Source organism: Crocodylus siamensis, chromosome 4 (genome assembly GCF_052110815.1).
Source record: "Crocodylus siamensis isolate JL-2025a chromosome 4, ASM5211081v1, whole genome shotgun sequence".
NCBI classification, from domain to species: Eukaryota; Metazoa; Chordata; order Crocodylia; family Crocodylidae; genus Crocodylus; species Crocodylus siamensis.
In genome coordinates this window covers 8,304,832-8,321,044 of record NC_143398.1, presented here as the reverse complement: position 1 = coordinate 8,321,044, position 16,213 = coordinate 8,304,832, and the positions used below count along the sequence as shown (strand labels likewise).

General features: G+C 45.3%; 1 protein-coding gene across 6 annotated transcripts in view; it reads left to right on the top strand.

Annotated features, from left to right (window-relative positions):
* The window catches only part of PRKCQ (protein kinase C theta), a 95,908-nt gene that overhangs the window by 55,274 nt on the left and 24,421 nt on the right, over positions 1-16,213 (top strand). For all 6 annotated transcript variants that reach the window (XM_090041590.1, XM_090041591.1, XM_090041589.1 and 3 more), the window contains 2 exons: positions 12,703-12,794; positions 15,189-15,251. In XM_090041590.1, coding sequence (XP_089897716.1) covers positions 12,703-12,794; positions 15,189-15,251 — 155 coding nt within the window. The remainder of the gene's footprint in view (positions 1-12,702; positions 12,795-15,188; positions 15,252-16,213) is intronic.

Below are 16,213 nucleotides of genomic sequence, written 5' to 3'. Positions count from 1 at the left end.
TGTATTCTGGGGTGCCTTGTCCACAAAGGAAGCTCCTCCTAGTCCTCCAGAAATAGAGGTTGGCTTATATGCCCCGAAGCAGGAGGGTTTATATCACTGCATGGTGGCTTGAGATCAGATGAGACAAACCCTCTTTTCCAGCTCCCCTCCCTACTGTGTGCTGTTACAATATTGTCCTTTTGATATGTTAAGCATCTCCTTCTGCCTTGTGTAAATCAACTCTGCCACACTAAAACAGTGTGGCTTCTTCATTTTACACTGTACTTCGACATTATAAGAGTCAACACATGTCTTTCCAGTTCAGATGATCTGTCAACTGTGATTGATTTCTGGCATATGTTTTTCTCTGCTGACCTTTCTGAATCAAGTGGCAGTCATTCAGCTCATGAAAGCCATTCAGAATGAGAGCGCTGTAACAAGCCACAGACGTTTTTTCACTGCACGATGCAGGCATGTTTTCATAATATCCTCCGAGTGAGCATTTCAGAGCAGATGCGCCAGCATGTAGCATCCAAGCCTGGGAGTTATTATTGGAAATGTTGTTTTTGAAGGCTTCACCGGAATGGCTTTTGATAGATGGCTTCAAACAGAAAAGCACGTGTCCAAACCCTTTCCAAAACATTGATGCTTTGGTCACGCAAGGTTTCTGAACTACTTACTGTACCAAACTCATCTGCAAAGCACAGAAGGAACACTAGAAAAATAGCAATCTCTATACTGAAACATTGTGTTAGTTCTGTAGCACGAGTGCTGCATGTCTACACAGACATAAAAGTCCCCCCAGCTGCAATATTATGGGAGAAGTTTCTTCCCGCTTCTGGACAGTGGTCATCACCAGGGATCCTAGAAATCCGTTAGGCATGTAAAAATGTAAATTCTGCATTTTTCCAGGGAATCATTAGAATCACCAGGGGGAAAAAAATAAAAACTTACTGAAAAATAAAACGTGGCTCCCCCGTGAGAGCCAGGCGTTGTTGTGGCTGCTGCGACAGCCCGCCAGGGGGGAGAAGCTGCTGGCACACAGGGAAGCAGCCACGATGGGGGCTGCCCCTTCCCCCCTCCTTCACTAATTGGCCTAGAGAGATGCCCATTGTGCAGCCCTGCTCTCCTCCACCAATCTGCTGCATGAATGGCATCCCTCTTGGCCAATCAGCATCAAGGAGCGGGGCTGCTGCTGGGACCTGTAAAGCAATCAGCATGGCAGATAGGGCTCGTTGCAGAAAAATGTGAATTTTTATGTGTTTTTTTAATCAGAGAATTTTTTTTTGGGGGGGGGGGGGGTGGCTATCATGGAAAACTAGGTGATCACCAAGTGCTCTGAAGTTAAGGAATGAGAAGCCTTTGCCTTGCTTTTCGAAGATGCTGAGCATCCACAGCCATAAGTGGATCCAGGATTTTACAAAGGGGGAGTGTGGGAGCAGCAACCGACACTGCAGGGGTGACTGCACTCCCCTGCTCCCCACGACCGGGGTGGGTAGACCATGCTGAAGGTCTACCTACTTTTCTTATGTGTTCGAAGCTAGTACGAATTGCCACCTCCCTACTCCTCCATGCACAGCAGCAGAATCTCTCCCCTCCCATTCCTTGTCTCCCCCACCCACTGCTGCTGCTGTCCCTGGCTGCCCAAGAGTGGGGGGAGCTCCAGAGCCGTCTCTGCTTACACCTCTGGACCCTTCCTGTTGCTGCACTGTCTCGGCCCCTCCTGCCCCATGCTGCAGGGGCTGAGCAGAGGATGTACACGGATGGAGCAGGGATTAGTTGGGGACAGCAGCAGCTGCACTGGCCTCAATTTCCCCTCTCTGCACCTGCTCCTGGGATGGCAGGGAGCACTTGGAGGGAACTGGGGAAGGAGGGGGAATCTGGCCTCCTGTGCAGCCTGGTAGAGTGAGGCAGGAGGGCCTCTGCAGGGCAGCAGTGGGTGGGGGAGGAAAGGAGTGGCGGGATAGGAGCATGGAAGGAAAGGGAAGGGGGTCTTATTACCTGATCCAGGGATTTTAACAAGTCTCCATCTTTTGCTTCCATGGCATGGTCTGATAAAGGGGGATGCAACTATGCCCTGCACCCACTTTGGATCTGCCCCCGTCTACAGCTCCTGTTGACTTCTCTAGAAGCTGTAGCTGCCCAGCACTTCTGATGGGCCACTCAACATAGGAAATTTTGTTTGAATAAATGCAGGTGTCTTTTTTTTTTTTTTTTTAAGATCTGGCATTCTTAAAATGTACCTTTTTATTAGCAAGACAAATGCCTTGCAGCAGGGAATTCGAGGGACCCATGTTTTTGTGTGTAAAAAAAAAAAGTCATTTGTTTTATGGATTTTAAAGGGGCACTGTCAAGTTCAAATAGTTCAGAAAAACGGTTTCATAATTCCCATGCTGCTAGTCCTGGAGCTGTTAAATCCAACATAGTGTTCATTACTGAATTAACTTTTTACAATTTATATTGGATTTGGAGGCTTGGGGGCAGAGGGGTTTGCATTTTACTGATTATGAACAATAAAAATAGACTTCCCAATTTAGCAGGTCACTTCTGTTTACCAGTCTTATTTACAATAAGGCCCCTCTGAGGTAAGGAGCCTTTATGTAAATGCAAATCAAGCCCCTGGGCTTTTTTTGAAAGCACAATACCACAACCCAGAAGACTGTTTTACCCCAAAATAGAAACCATTTTCATTGTTATGTGAAACTTTCTCCTTGTTAGACTTCTCTTTTGTAAAAGCTTCTTTGTGCAGGACTCCACACACGGAGCCACATTAACCATGATATTTATTTATTTGATTTAACAAAGGCACAGAGTGGTTGGCAACCAAAAAGCAGAATAACTTATAAATAACTTCTAAAAACGGAGAATGTGCAAGAGCACAAAACAACTTAAAAGGCAACCAGAATATCGACATAAAACAGCACCCCCTTAAATAATATCCCTGCCCAGTTTTCTTTGCTAAACTCCTACCTAAATAGGAAGGTCTTGCACTGCTTTGGGAAGATGTCCAGGCTTGGGGTCTGGCAGGCTTCGGGGGAGACCATTCCTGAGCTGAGCTGAGGAGTGACTGCTGGGAACATCCTCGCACACGGTTTTGGGAGTTGCGTCACTTTAACATACTTTATAGCAGCTTGAAGAGCTTTTTACATTGCTAATGTGGTCAAAAAGGGGGTGGCTGAGAGATACAGGCATTTTTAATGAGCTGTTTTTGCTCATTTAAAAAATAAAAAAAAAAAAGGAGGGCCCAATGCAGTGACCACCTGAAAAGCTTCACGTCACTTGCACAGGTTTGAAGGTTTTTTAAAATGATAATCCTGACGAAAGGTATTTGTACCCGAGAGCTTGCAATGAAGAATTTTTCCAACTATTTGAGATGGTTTAATAAAATATACCAGATTTACCTACAGATCCTTGTCTGCCCTAACCCCACAGGGCAGCATTCAGCAGTCAAAACACTCCTGTAATTATTATATTAATGTGACCACACAAGCTTACTAATGACAAGTCAGAAATTCTAGCTTAAATGCTTTAAAGAGAAAATGCTAAAATCAGAATTTTGGGTGGGAAAATACCTAGTTTGTTGACTTTTTTATTTTCAGTTCCCTTTGGGAAAGCTGTGGTGAACTATTGCAGGATCTCTCTGACACATTTCAAGTTAGTTTGGCTTTCAGCTGCGTTTCTCTGTTGTGTCTCAATGCTAAATTTGAGCTGTGGCTCATGCCAACACGTCCTCCTGTGGACAACACAGTGCCTTGTGTTCTCCTGTAACCAAGCCGTGCGGTTCATCATGGGTGAGTCATGTGATTGCAGCTGCTTCATCATGAGACAATTACCAAGTTACCATATTTCCAGTGTCAAAAATGAGGACACCTGTTGGGGGAAGTGGCGGGGAGGGGTATATGACTGGTGGGGGCAGCGATATGCCTGTGCCATGCTTCTGCCCCTACTGGTGCCCTCACTCCCACCCCACAGTCTCCTGCCCCCTAGTCTTCCCAGCACCCCTCACTCCCAACCCACAGCCCCTTGCCCCCCAACCCTCCCATTGCCCCTCACTCCCAACCGAAAGCCCCCTGGCCCCCCAACCCTGCCAGTGCCCCTCACTCCCAACCCACAGACCTCTGCCCCCAACCCTGCCATTGCCCCTCGCTATCAACCCACAGCCCCCTGCCCCCCAACCCTGCCATTGCCCCTCACTATCAACCCACAACCCCCTGTCCCCCAACCCTGCTGGTGCCCCCTCACTACCAACCCACAGGACATGAGGAAAGAGGGCCAAAAAAGAGGACATGTCCAGGAAAACCCGAATATATGGTAACCCTAAGCTACCCAGAAATCTTTGTTCATAAAGGAGAAAAAATTCAAGCTTCCAAACTACAGCATCCAGGAGGCAATGCGACGCTTTCAGGAAATGCTCTGTCATGTCGAACTGCCTCTAAATGCGATGTCTTAGGTTAGCTTAGCACTCTGAAATGGAGCACTATAATTTGAGGATGTTGAAATATTTCATTTATATTGAAAATACCTAACAGAAATGTTTCACCATTGCTAAATCAGACTTTTTTTTGGAACATTGTGATCCACAGACAATTTTGATATACCTACTTTCATCTTGATTCAGGACAACCCCCCCCACCCCACACACATCAAACAATTAGAAAGCCCTTTGTCTTGGAGATTCATATTTTCCACCAGTTTTACTGACAGTAGTAGGCTAGATTTTCTGGGCCTGTCACTTCACTCCATCCCTGTAAACAGGGGATTGAACTTTTGGCTGGGAAATTTAATGGAAAAACAAATGCCTGTTGTCTTGAATCAAGCCCCAAATGCTTAATATTACTCACACAAGTAGTCTTTTTGATTGCTTATATGAGGAAAGCTAAACAAGTATGGGTGTGCAGGATCAGCCACAAACAATATGCATGTGAAAGCCACTGAAATCAGTGAAAGTCTTTCCAATGATTTGCTAATTTTTTTCCTCAGGCTTGCTAAGCTGTTGTCAGTTCAGTGGTGGGAGAAACTACAATTCCAGCTAAGAAACTGGCCAGTTCCAGTCATCAACTAAACGGAGAAGGGAGGGAGTGACCACACAATTAATTTTCCCCTCCATTTCCACATTTAAAAATCGTTTTTAAAAAACTTGGCCTTTCAATAAGTCAACATTTTGGACACTTTGAAAAAAATACTCTCTCTGACCACTCCATAAGTGGCTGAAAAGAGTGGGCAGATGAGGTTCTTTGGGTCCATCCGGATTGACCCAAAGATCCTTGTCTGCCCACGTCCTTAGACCAACACGACTACAACCAACACCCCTGAAAAGAGTGGGAATTTTCATGTTATTTTTCATAGCGTGTTCTGATTTTGGCTTCCTAATTTTAATTCCTAATTTCTGCATTTAGAAATTTGAAAAATATTGACTTTGAGGTTTTGGAAAGGGCTTTAAAATTGGGAAAGAATAGCATATGGGCCTGTAAAATGTGCAGGTTAGGGGCAAATCGGTAGCAGGAGTAACTTGTTCAGGAGACGAGCTTAATTTGTGCTTGGTGGACAAGGGTCATTCCAGTCCACAGGGGATTTCAGGAGCCCCAAATGCGGTTGCATGTGTTGGGAATGACGATCAAAACTGTTGACTATTCCTTACCGAGCCTCACCTGGGGGGTGATGCCTCTTTGGCACAGACTGGATGCCCTGGAGCCCAGGCTTCTGAGCAGTATAAGCATGACATTCGGTGCTTGGAGGTCCTCCAGATTACCAGCTCCCCATTTTTCTATGTGGAGGTGTGGAAGGGAGCTTTGATGTTGAACGTCCCAGCTGAGCCAGAAGTTGGGGGCCACTGCTCCTAGGGCCTAGCCTTGTCGAAACAAAGACACATCTGCAAAGTGTTCCCAAGGATTCTTCAATGGACAAAGCTTCCTCTCAAGAAGCTCCAACCTCTCATTATAGTATCAGTAATATATCGTCCCTATTAAAAAGTCGTTACTCACACAATGTCAGTACATGTAGTAGGCACAGTTCTGCCCTCCTTGGGGTAAGTGAAGCAAGGGAGGAAATGAACAGACTCGTTTGTGTCAGGAGTAATTAGAGCAGCGGTTCTCAACCTTTTTAGACTTGAGACACCACTCGTTCGATTCGAAGCACCCCTTGGGAAATGCCGCATTTAGTTTACACAGGGCGCGTCTATACGAGATGCTAACTATGCCATAGCCTAATAACACTGGGCAGTAGTGTGCCAGGCAGAAATCATGCTAATACGTTACTGCACCGTAGTATTGGGCTAGCGCACAGTTAGCATCACTAAAAACCCGTGCACCAGCAGTACTGTGCAATAGCACAAGTTACTGCACATTGATTTAGTATTTAGTTATCCAAGTACTAAACTAAACGTGTAGTAACTACAACGGATTAGTGAACATGTAAATGTGCCCTCAGTTTCTTTGACTAAAGAAAATAATAGAGCAACTCTTCTGTTGCAAAGGACCACAGCAGGGCACAGTGTTTTTAACACTGGGGATTCCTCCCAGAAATGTCTGAATTTATCTTGTGAACCATGTTTGCACGCCTAACAGCGCTGACATCGTGTGGTACTCTCACAGCACTCTTGAAAGGCTCTCAAGGCACCTGTGGGTGCTACAACACCCTGGTTGAGAACCCCTGAATTAGAGCAACATAGAAAAATAGTCTTAGTGTAAGTATGCCTCACTCCATGGACCATCCATGGTCCAACTCCATTGAAAATCAACTGTATTTACACAGCTGAAAAATTGGCTCTGGGATTTTTAAAAGGGCTGCAGATCTGATGGGAGCAGATCAAAACATTTCTCTTGCAGAAAATGTTGAGTTTTTGTGTCTAAAAAACAACCCCCCCCCCAAAAAAAAAACAAAACAATTTTGTGTTTGTTTTCGGCTAAGAAAAAATTCTGCAGCTCTGGAGAAACTAATATATATTTTTTAGGTTTTCCAAACAAAAAATGGAATTTTTTTGAGCAAAAGGACATTTTTGTTTGGTCAAAAAAGCAAGTTTCCATCCAGAAAATGTTGACAAAGTTTTCAACCATCCCTAAGACACTTAGTCTCTTAAAAACTGCAGCCTGATATGTAGTAGCCAGAACAGATCCCTCACCTTGCAGCAAGGGGCAGGTCAGCGATGCCACACAGAGCCCTGCTTTGAAGTCCTAAGTGAGATTTCAGCAAAGAAATAAGCTTTTTGCGGTCCTTTGCTGAGTTTCAGTATCTCCGGAGTTTGTTATTGCCTAGAGATACAGTACTCTGCATCTGCACCTTTGTACACAGTTTTCAAGGCTTTAAATCAAGCAGATGGGCTTGCAAAAAGCCAAAGCATCCAGAATCAGGTTGTTCAATATGCAGTAAAAGATGCTGGAAGTGCAAGAATGAGAATAGCAAGCTAATTGTGAAATCAGGACTGAATTGAATTGGCCAGCAGCTGTAGGAAATGCTGCCATCTCTAGAGAATAGGTAGATATTACACAAGGGAAAACATTCTTTAGGAGTGAAGAACAAAATTAAACTGTCAGTCGTTTTTATCTTTAGCAACGATGCTTCAGATGCAAATGGTATCCTCTATCCTTGTGTAACGGCCCAGTAAAGGGGCACGGGGGCACATTCCTATACAAACCTTTAATCCTATGAGCAGGTCCAATGAAGCCTGTGAGATTCCCACACTCCTCCTTACTTAAGTAAAGGATTTATAAGCTCAGTCTCACCATCCCAGATATATGGCCTATAAATATTTGAATAGGTGGAAGGCCAGATAGCCCACTGATAATAATCTCCCCAATTCAATTGTTAAGTTGCATTCATTAATATTAAACTCAGGATCTGACCCTAAATATCTAACCCTTGACTATCACGAGTTTGCTGAGATAACAAAGGAAACAAGCAGGCAGTCTAAATGACATGCATGCCTACCACATTAATGGCTTGGATATCTGCAGCCACAAAAGCCAGGGGAAAAGCATTCTTTCTGCTCAGTAAATGCCATGAAATTGTACATTTGTACGTCTGCAACACTAAAAAATGGAAAGAAAAAACGAACCCATGGAAAGTACTTTGGAGTGTTTCCAGCTGGTTACAGGATTTAAGAGCCTATTAGCTAGGATGCACCTTCAAGAGGCCCATTTAAATGCTACCCTGCTTTATACTTACTGTTTGTAAAGGCAGAAGCCTCGCTGATAGCAACTATTCATTCTCACTGCAGTTGCATGCAAAACAGGAGCAGGTTGGCTTAACTCCTTGTCTGCCGTCCCTAGAGAAGGTGGGCAGAGTAGCATGTGGCACCACAGAGTTGGTGTCATGCTGCTCAAAGCATTTGGGGTCAATTGTGCCAGGTCATGCGTGCCCCTGGCTCCTGCTGAAATCAGTCCTGCAGCACTTCACAAGATCAAACCCAAATAGAAAGCCAACATGCAGATGAATACATGTTTGACATTATGTCCTGTCTGTGGTGTTATCTGTCTTCTCAGTGCTGAGGTCCTTAAATATGTCGCAAATGATGTCCGCACCGAGTGGCACAGTTCTCTGTCCTGGGATAGTAATAGTGGGCCCAGTTAAAAATGACTGCTTACTGCATTGGGGTAATTAGAGTATTCCCTATGCTGGGAATGGAAAAAAGCTACTAGAAGATAAATGGCAGTAAATAGGGCGATGTGCAGGCTTGAATGGTTCCCAGTTTCCACGTTCCTAGGACACTGCAAACATAGGACTCGATTTTGAGGGAAGGAGAAAGAATTGCCTTTGTAATCCTGCTTGAATAATCTGGGTCAGGGGATGTAGGAGAAAGCAGGGGTGTTTGCTGGCTTACTCCCTGTCCAGACCACATGCATCTCAGCTCACACCCAATACTGCTTGGACAAAGAAGCTGTCAAGGCGGAGGAGCCATTTCCCTGCTGATAGAGGCCAGCGGCAGATTACTGGCCCTCAGGACGAAGCAGGACGCTGGACAAGAGTTGTGGCTCCGCTCCTTTATTTGCTTTTTACCAGAGCATTATAATGTAGTTATTCTTCTTCTAGCTCTGCATATAATACTGTCAGCTTCACCTCCCAACAGGTCCTTCAACTTCCATCAAGTATAACGGGAGCCACTGGCTATCCGTGGGAACCTCACATCGGTTGAGGCTTTGGGGGAAGTCAACCAGCCTTCCCAGGCCAAGAGAGGAGGTCGTGTCAGAGCCAGGAACCCTGCCAGCATGATCCTCCATTTAAATATTCACCACTTGGACCAAGGCAACCAGTCGCATTTTTAAAGGACTCAAGTGCCCAGGCTTACTCCACTTCCCTTTTGAGACTGGTCTACAGCTTGGTGGACCTCACTTAGGAAGCTCTCTCAGATCATCATTCGTATTTTCCTTTGCTTGATGTCATCCAGCTGCTCATCTTAGGGGGTCATCTTAGGTAACCCCTCTCTGTGGGCCACGCCGTGCTGTTGTTGCTACTGCAATTGCTGGCCCTTAGGAAGCTATAGGGATCCCAGAACGGACTCCTCGGGGTGGTGCTACGTATGACACTTTGATTTGCCAAACACAGTACATCTAAGTGGTTGCTATAGCCCATATAATTGTCTCACAGATCTCGCCTAAGCAAAGCTCCCAGCTCCCATGTTGCAGTAGGAATTCTTGTCTGAATTAGGACTGCAGTAGCCGGCGCCATGTATTTAGGCAGGCGGTTCAGAAGCACGGACTGTACAGACATTCAGAGGGTAAGCACCACCAGGCTCAGGCACTTAGGACTCACTGCTTCAGTCACTCGGCATCAGCAGCAGAAGTTTTATGAACTTCACAGAGCACAGGATCTGGCCCAGTGCTTGTCAAGATGACAGGTGTGGTTTCCAGCCAGATTTTCAATTAAATAAGAGTGCTGTAATTAAAAGGATCTGGCTATAGAAATTGCACAAATTAGTGCAGAACAGCTGTTATTTGAAAAGAATAAACACCATTTTTTTTCTCATCAGCTCTTGGCTGGCTGCCAGGAAGGCTTGTATTAAAGGGTCTGGGTAAAAAAAGCTTTAGCCATTGGAAAAAATATGAAAAACAAAACCCAAATTAAAGGAGCATCTTCTCCAACAAAATTATTATGGGCAGTAACCGAGACAGAGGGGAGATAATTCCTAAACTGTTGTGTACCCAGGAGATGAATAAACTGAGGTATGTAAGGAATGGAGGGATGTTTCCACTGAAGAGTTCTGCTTGCCATTTGCTTTATGCACAGCTTGATGTGTGGAGCTGAGATTTTTAAATATAGAAGCCCAAGCATATCACACGTGGACGCTCTCATCTTGGAATAGGAATTCATCTCTCTCAAAATTAACTCAATCTGGTTTGGAAGCAGATCAAACTAAAGCAGAAAACACTCGCGCTCCTGAAGAAGCAGATCCGCACGCGGAATTTTTCTTGAACGCAGCGTTGCATTTACACTTTGTCTAATCTCAAGCTTCCTACGTAGACAACCTGTTAGGAAGTTAATTTAAAAAGCACCTAGGTGATTTAGGAGCCAAAATGCCACTCATTTTTCAATGGGATTTGTGCTTCTGTGTCACTTAAGTTCCTCTGGAAACTCCTACCCCTTAGGTACCTTCCTGATTTTCAGCAAGCATAACCTTCAAAAGTGCTGCACACTCGGTAACAAGTCCTGGGAGATCTGTGCCATACTCCTGGCTGTGCCACCAATAGACAGTACTGCCAGGTAAATCAGTTCACCTGCATTTCCCTTCCTCCCTTTTGTCTATTTAGATAGCAACCTGTGCGGGTCACAGTGTTTCTCATCTCTGAACCTAGCACAGACTGGGCCTTGATCATGATGGAGGCCTCCACGTGCCACCGTCCTATAAATTACTGTACACGGGATTCTGGTATATATGGGAGACACCGAGAGTACAGCGTGTTTGTGAGTCAAACTCATGTCTAAAGGGATGGACATGCTGCAGCTCACGTCTGGATGTAGCCGAGCTGGATTTAGATGCGCCAGCTCAGCCGTGGTATCATAGAAAAGAGGGGCTGGCAGGGACCTCTGGAGATCCTGTCTAAGACAGGATTGTCCTTATCCAAACCATCCCAAGCAAATCCTTGTTGAACCTATTACTAGAACTACACAAGTGACCCTGTCCCACAACCACAAATGATTATCCACATGGATAAAAGCATAGCGGTGGTGGCACAGAGCTTAGTGGGTAGCTGCCTGGGTCAACGTGATTTACCCAGCTTTTGGGTAATGACGTGGCTCCCAGATCTGGTGAGTTTAAAGCTGGCTTGGGTCCTTCTGCATGAGTTGCAGTCATACCTTGACATATGCTAGCGGTGAAGAAGAGCTCTAAAAAATATGGGCAATAAGAGGAGGTGGGGCTTTGTGGCATGACAGTAGCTTCATGGTAGTTGCTCGTGTGCAGACTCTCCCTTTGCAATACAAGCAAGTTAAACCATGGTAGTTAGTCCTTTAGGAAAGAGGGGTGAGCTGCCATGGATTAACTGTTGTGTATCTTGGGATATCTGAGGGCAGCTGATGCCCAGTAAATCCCTGCCCGCTTTACCCTCCTGGTAACTATTTCATGCACCCAGGCTCCGTGGGCAGATGCAGAAAGACTGTGGCACCCCATTTGTCTGTGCTATATGTGAGCTCTGTGCCCGGGGTCTGGGTGGCTCCCCTGCTTTCACACAGTGCCAGAGCCCAGGGGTGAGTGGGGAGGGGGAAGGAGAGGAAAGGCAAGGAGCAGTAGCAATCGCTTCTGGGCTCCGGAGCCACGTGAATGCAGGGGCTCCTGCCAGACCCTGACCTGATCCCCTGGTGAGCTCGGGGTTTGCTGAATGTACCGTACAGCCAAAGTGGGGAGGAGAGGGGACACATCCTCCTTTCCCTATTCCCAGATCTGCTACTGCTAGAACCTAATATTAATTTCCTAGTTTTTAGCTGCAGATACATCCTGGTAACCACAGGACCCTTGCTTGTATTAGTAGGCCATGATGTCATGGGAAATGACAAACTTTGTATCAGATATTTTTGTTCTCTTCCTGTGGGGGTTCAATGGCAGGATTTGAGCAGTGGGCCCCCTAAAGTCTGAGTAGTTTGGGTGTATACTAATCATCATCATCATCAGCATTATAATAGTTATCATAATAATAATGTCTTCCCTATAGTGGCCTAAATATGGCCGCAACAATGGGAATGCTCATATGCATAAAATAAAGCACCTGCCTCAGTATTTTGCTTGATTGGCATCATCGCATTTAGCTCCTTGCAGTACCAGGCAATCTTTTGTGTTGGTCACAGATGAAATAAAATGCACAAGTGTCCACAAGACTGTCCAGGCCCAGTGCACTGGCACTCAGGAGATTTGGGGCTCTATTTCCTGCTCTAGCCTGCTGCAAAGCCTTTTGCAAGTTATTTTACCTCTCCGTGCCTCAGTTTCCACATATATACAATGGAAAGAAAAAAGGAAGCTAATCTCATTTAAAATACTTTGAGACCTCATGATGAAAAAGACTATATAAGGAAGTAGATATTTCTCTGACTGTGCTGAGCTACTATTGACCATGTAAATCAAGGCAGTTGGAGTCAAGGCTGAGGTCAAGAAATAAAAAGGTGAAGAACATATGGAAGAATTTTCTTTGAAACAACTAACCTTGTAACAACAGAAAAGAAAAGAAAGCAGGAGATGGCACTTTTCCTTTTTGGATCATTTTTCCTCCCCATCCCTAATGTTAGTCCTTTATCATTTTCTAGGAAAACCTCTTCTTTGTAATGGAATACCTGAATGGAGGAGACCTCATGTTCCACATCCAAAGCTGTCACAAGTTTGACCTCCCAAGAGCAACGTAAGAGAATTACAGTGCCTTTGTTTATGGTCACATGCATATGGGAAGATCGGGGTCATTTGACCTTCCTATAGAAATCTTGAGTCTCAGAGGATGTGGGTTTTATTCCTCTCTTTGCCACTGGTCTCTCCTCCGTGCAAAAGAACCTCACTTTCCTTCCCTGAGTTTCAGCTTCCTTCTTTCTAGAATGGGGATGAGGATATACTGTCTTTCTTTGTAAAGCCCTGAGGGCCAAAGCCAGTTTCACTTTACTTGCCTACACAGTGCACTGGAAGTTGTACAACTGCAGATCTAGCCTCTGACACAGTTGATGATTCAGCGTTGCCTTACTGGGCTGCATGTAAGGCCAGGCCAAGCATTTTTGGTTGGCCAATTTTCTTCCATGACTGGTGTGCAGTGGACACCGGAAGAGGAGAGTGCTGACACGTCTTGAGCCCAATAGTTTAGTAGCTGGGGCACTTTTCCAGGGTGGAGTAGATCGGGGTGCTAAACCCCCTGTATGGGCTTCCCAATGAAGCGCTCTAACCACCAGATCCCAATACAGGCTTTACCCAGAACTCGGTCCAGCTTTCCTCCAGAAACTGGCTCACTGGGCATTCCAGATATGTAGAGCCAAGAGGAAGAGAATAAAATACAAGGTCTTGTGGCTCAGTGATGTGGCTGCTGTCCGGGAAGGAAAGAGCCCAATGGGACAGAAACGTTTCTGCTGTTCTCCTTCCATTTTATCCAGTGAATATGAAACCAGGGACCTAAACCAAGGGGCTCCTGCCACTAGGCTGTAGAGTGGGAAGGTTTTTATTTCAGACAGGCACATTCACAAGGCAGTTCCATTTCACCATGGGAAAAACTGGTATCCCAAACTTGATTCTTGAATTTCATGAGTTTGCTGAGATAACAAAAGGAAACAAGCAGCCAGTCTAAATGACCTGCATGCTTACTTACCACATTAATGGTTTGGATATTTGCAGCCACAAAAGCTAGGGGAAAATCATTCTTTCTGCTCAGTAAATGCCATGAAATTGCATGTTGTAACCCGCAGTGACATGGCTACATAGCTACACGTGTAAATTAAAAAAGGATTTAGCTCTGTGAGCGTTATAGATGTAGAACACTATATAAAACCAATGGGTTTTATTACAAGGCTAATTTGCTGTCCCAAGAGAGGTAGATAGCCCAAGGCAAGGTGACGATGCCTGAGGTAAACCCTGGTATCTCTATCCTGCGCTACATTGTGCCATATGGACATATCCTTGGAGACAGATCCTTAGATACTAGGCTGCAAAAGAAGTCTCTTTGGAGGAGTCTCAGCCATATTCCAGTTAAAGTGCTCTAGCTTTACCATGCTTGTGTACGTGATAGCCAAGCTACATTCTCCTTTACACTAAGACCCTGAGAAGACACACACAGGGCAATAATATTGTTTGAAGAAAGCAATGGGCATCTCATTTTCCTCACTGAGCCCCCAAACAAAGGCAAATCTGATCCTAGCAAATGTGAGAAAGGCAAATTTAAATAAAAAGTAAATATACCCAATGAGAATTAGAAATGCATTTAGCCGCGATTAGAATCAATGGGGGAATTAGAATAAAGGAAAGTTTCTCTAAGTCCCTGTGCCAACAAGAGCTATTTTAAAAGTCAATATTGAAATGGCCTTAGGAATTCATTTTTATTTAAGTAAAAGGAATTAAACAAATGTTTAATTTGTTGGAGTTAAAAAAAAAAATGTGAACATTGAGAACTCAGACTCGAGAGCAGCATGTTGGTGATCTGGTGAAAAGATGCTGTATATCCCTCCTCTGGGAACAGGGTCTTCTGGTTGAATTCACCCCTCAGCAAAGAAGCTCCATTTTGCAGTGGTGCGTATGTGTGTCAGTGCTTTGGACCTGGAGGATTTTTTAATTTAAATATAAAAATGTGTTGGAACAAGGTCTAAAAAATTTTGAGAATGGACTTCTTAAAGGTGCTTGGTAAGGACCTATGAGTACAGTGCAAAGCAGTGCCATTCAGAGAGTCCCAAGCTAGCTCTATGCATGTGAGCTCCAAAACCAGGAGCAGAAGAGCGGCATTACCACCGCACTACACCCAGGTTGATAAGCTCCCCTTCCAGTTCCAGAACTAGTACATGCAGGCCCAGGTCAGGGACCTCTACATGTCACTACCTTGCACCCTGTACACTGATATATAAGCTACCCTATTTACACCTAGCTCAGGGAATCCCTGTGCAGGCATGCGCTGTGCTATGCAGACTTACCCACAGTTGGTTTCGAAAATACTGCCTATGCTCCTTTGACTTGATTGGCCTGAAGTTAGTTTACAGTACCTGTGGAGCTGGCACAAGACAAAGACTTACTGTTGGGATACCTCTGCTCTGACCTGTGTACTTTTATTTTGCAGGTTCTATGCTGCTGAAATCATATGTGGCCTACAGTTTCTTCATTGCAAGGGAATAATATACAGGTAGTTTTACACTTTGGAATCAAATACTCCAATCAATATTTTTCGTTAGAGTGTTGACTGCACTCAGTAATTAGATTTATATACAGATTGGTTTTTTCATCCTGTCCACATATTTTATGTTAGCAAGATCATGGGGAAAAGGAGGTGTCCTAGAATTGAAAGGGACCTCAAACATCATCTACTCCAAACCCCACTCAAAACCTTCATCCACATTGCTCCACCCAAAACTACTGTACAGATACTGTGCACTGGCTGACAGCACCCCTGGAACGTACTAAAAAGGAGCTTGGTTGTATATATCCCCTTTCAAACCTGCAAGGCCACCTTTGCCAGACTTGTGCTATTCCGCAAGCCTTGACTTACAACCCAGTCTTACTCACATTAATGACAAAACCCAGTGAGTGCATCTGCTAGGCCTGTGCGAAGTGGCTAGTATTCGCTTCAGATTCAGATTTGGCCGATTCGGGGGGCAGTGATTCAATTCGGTGATTCGAATCACTGTCCCAAATCGATTCAGCTGAATCTCCAAGTCAACCAGGTCCATCCCTCCCCAGCCCACCCCTGCTTCCCCAGGCTCCCCCCACCCCTCCCCACATGGCTGTTCCACCCTCCGCAGCTCTGGCCCTTTAAGGGGGGAAAAAAAACTGAGAAAAATCCCCACACTCACTGTTCCCGCTGGCAGGGGGCCATCCCCACTGCCCCCCAGTGCCCTGTGCTGCATGGGGGTTCACCATGAGCCCCCCGGGGCTGCTGCAGGAGCAGTAAGTACAGGGGCTTGTCTTTTTTTTTTTTCTTTTTCTTTAAGGGCCAGAACTGTAGCGGGAGAGCAGCTGTTCTGGAGCTGGGGAAGCAGGGGTTGGGGGGTGTCAGAGGACTCATACAGAGCCCCCCATGCAGCGTGGGGCAGTAAGGATCACCCCCAACCCAGCAGCACCCAGTGAGCACTGGGGCTTTTATTTAAA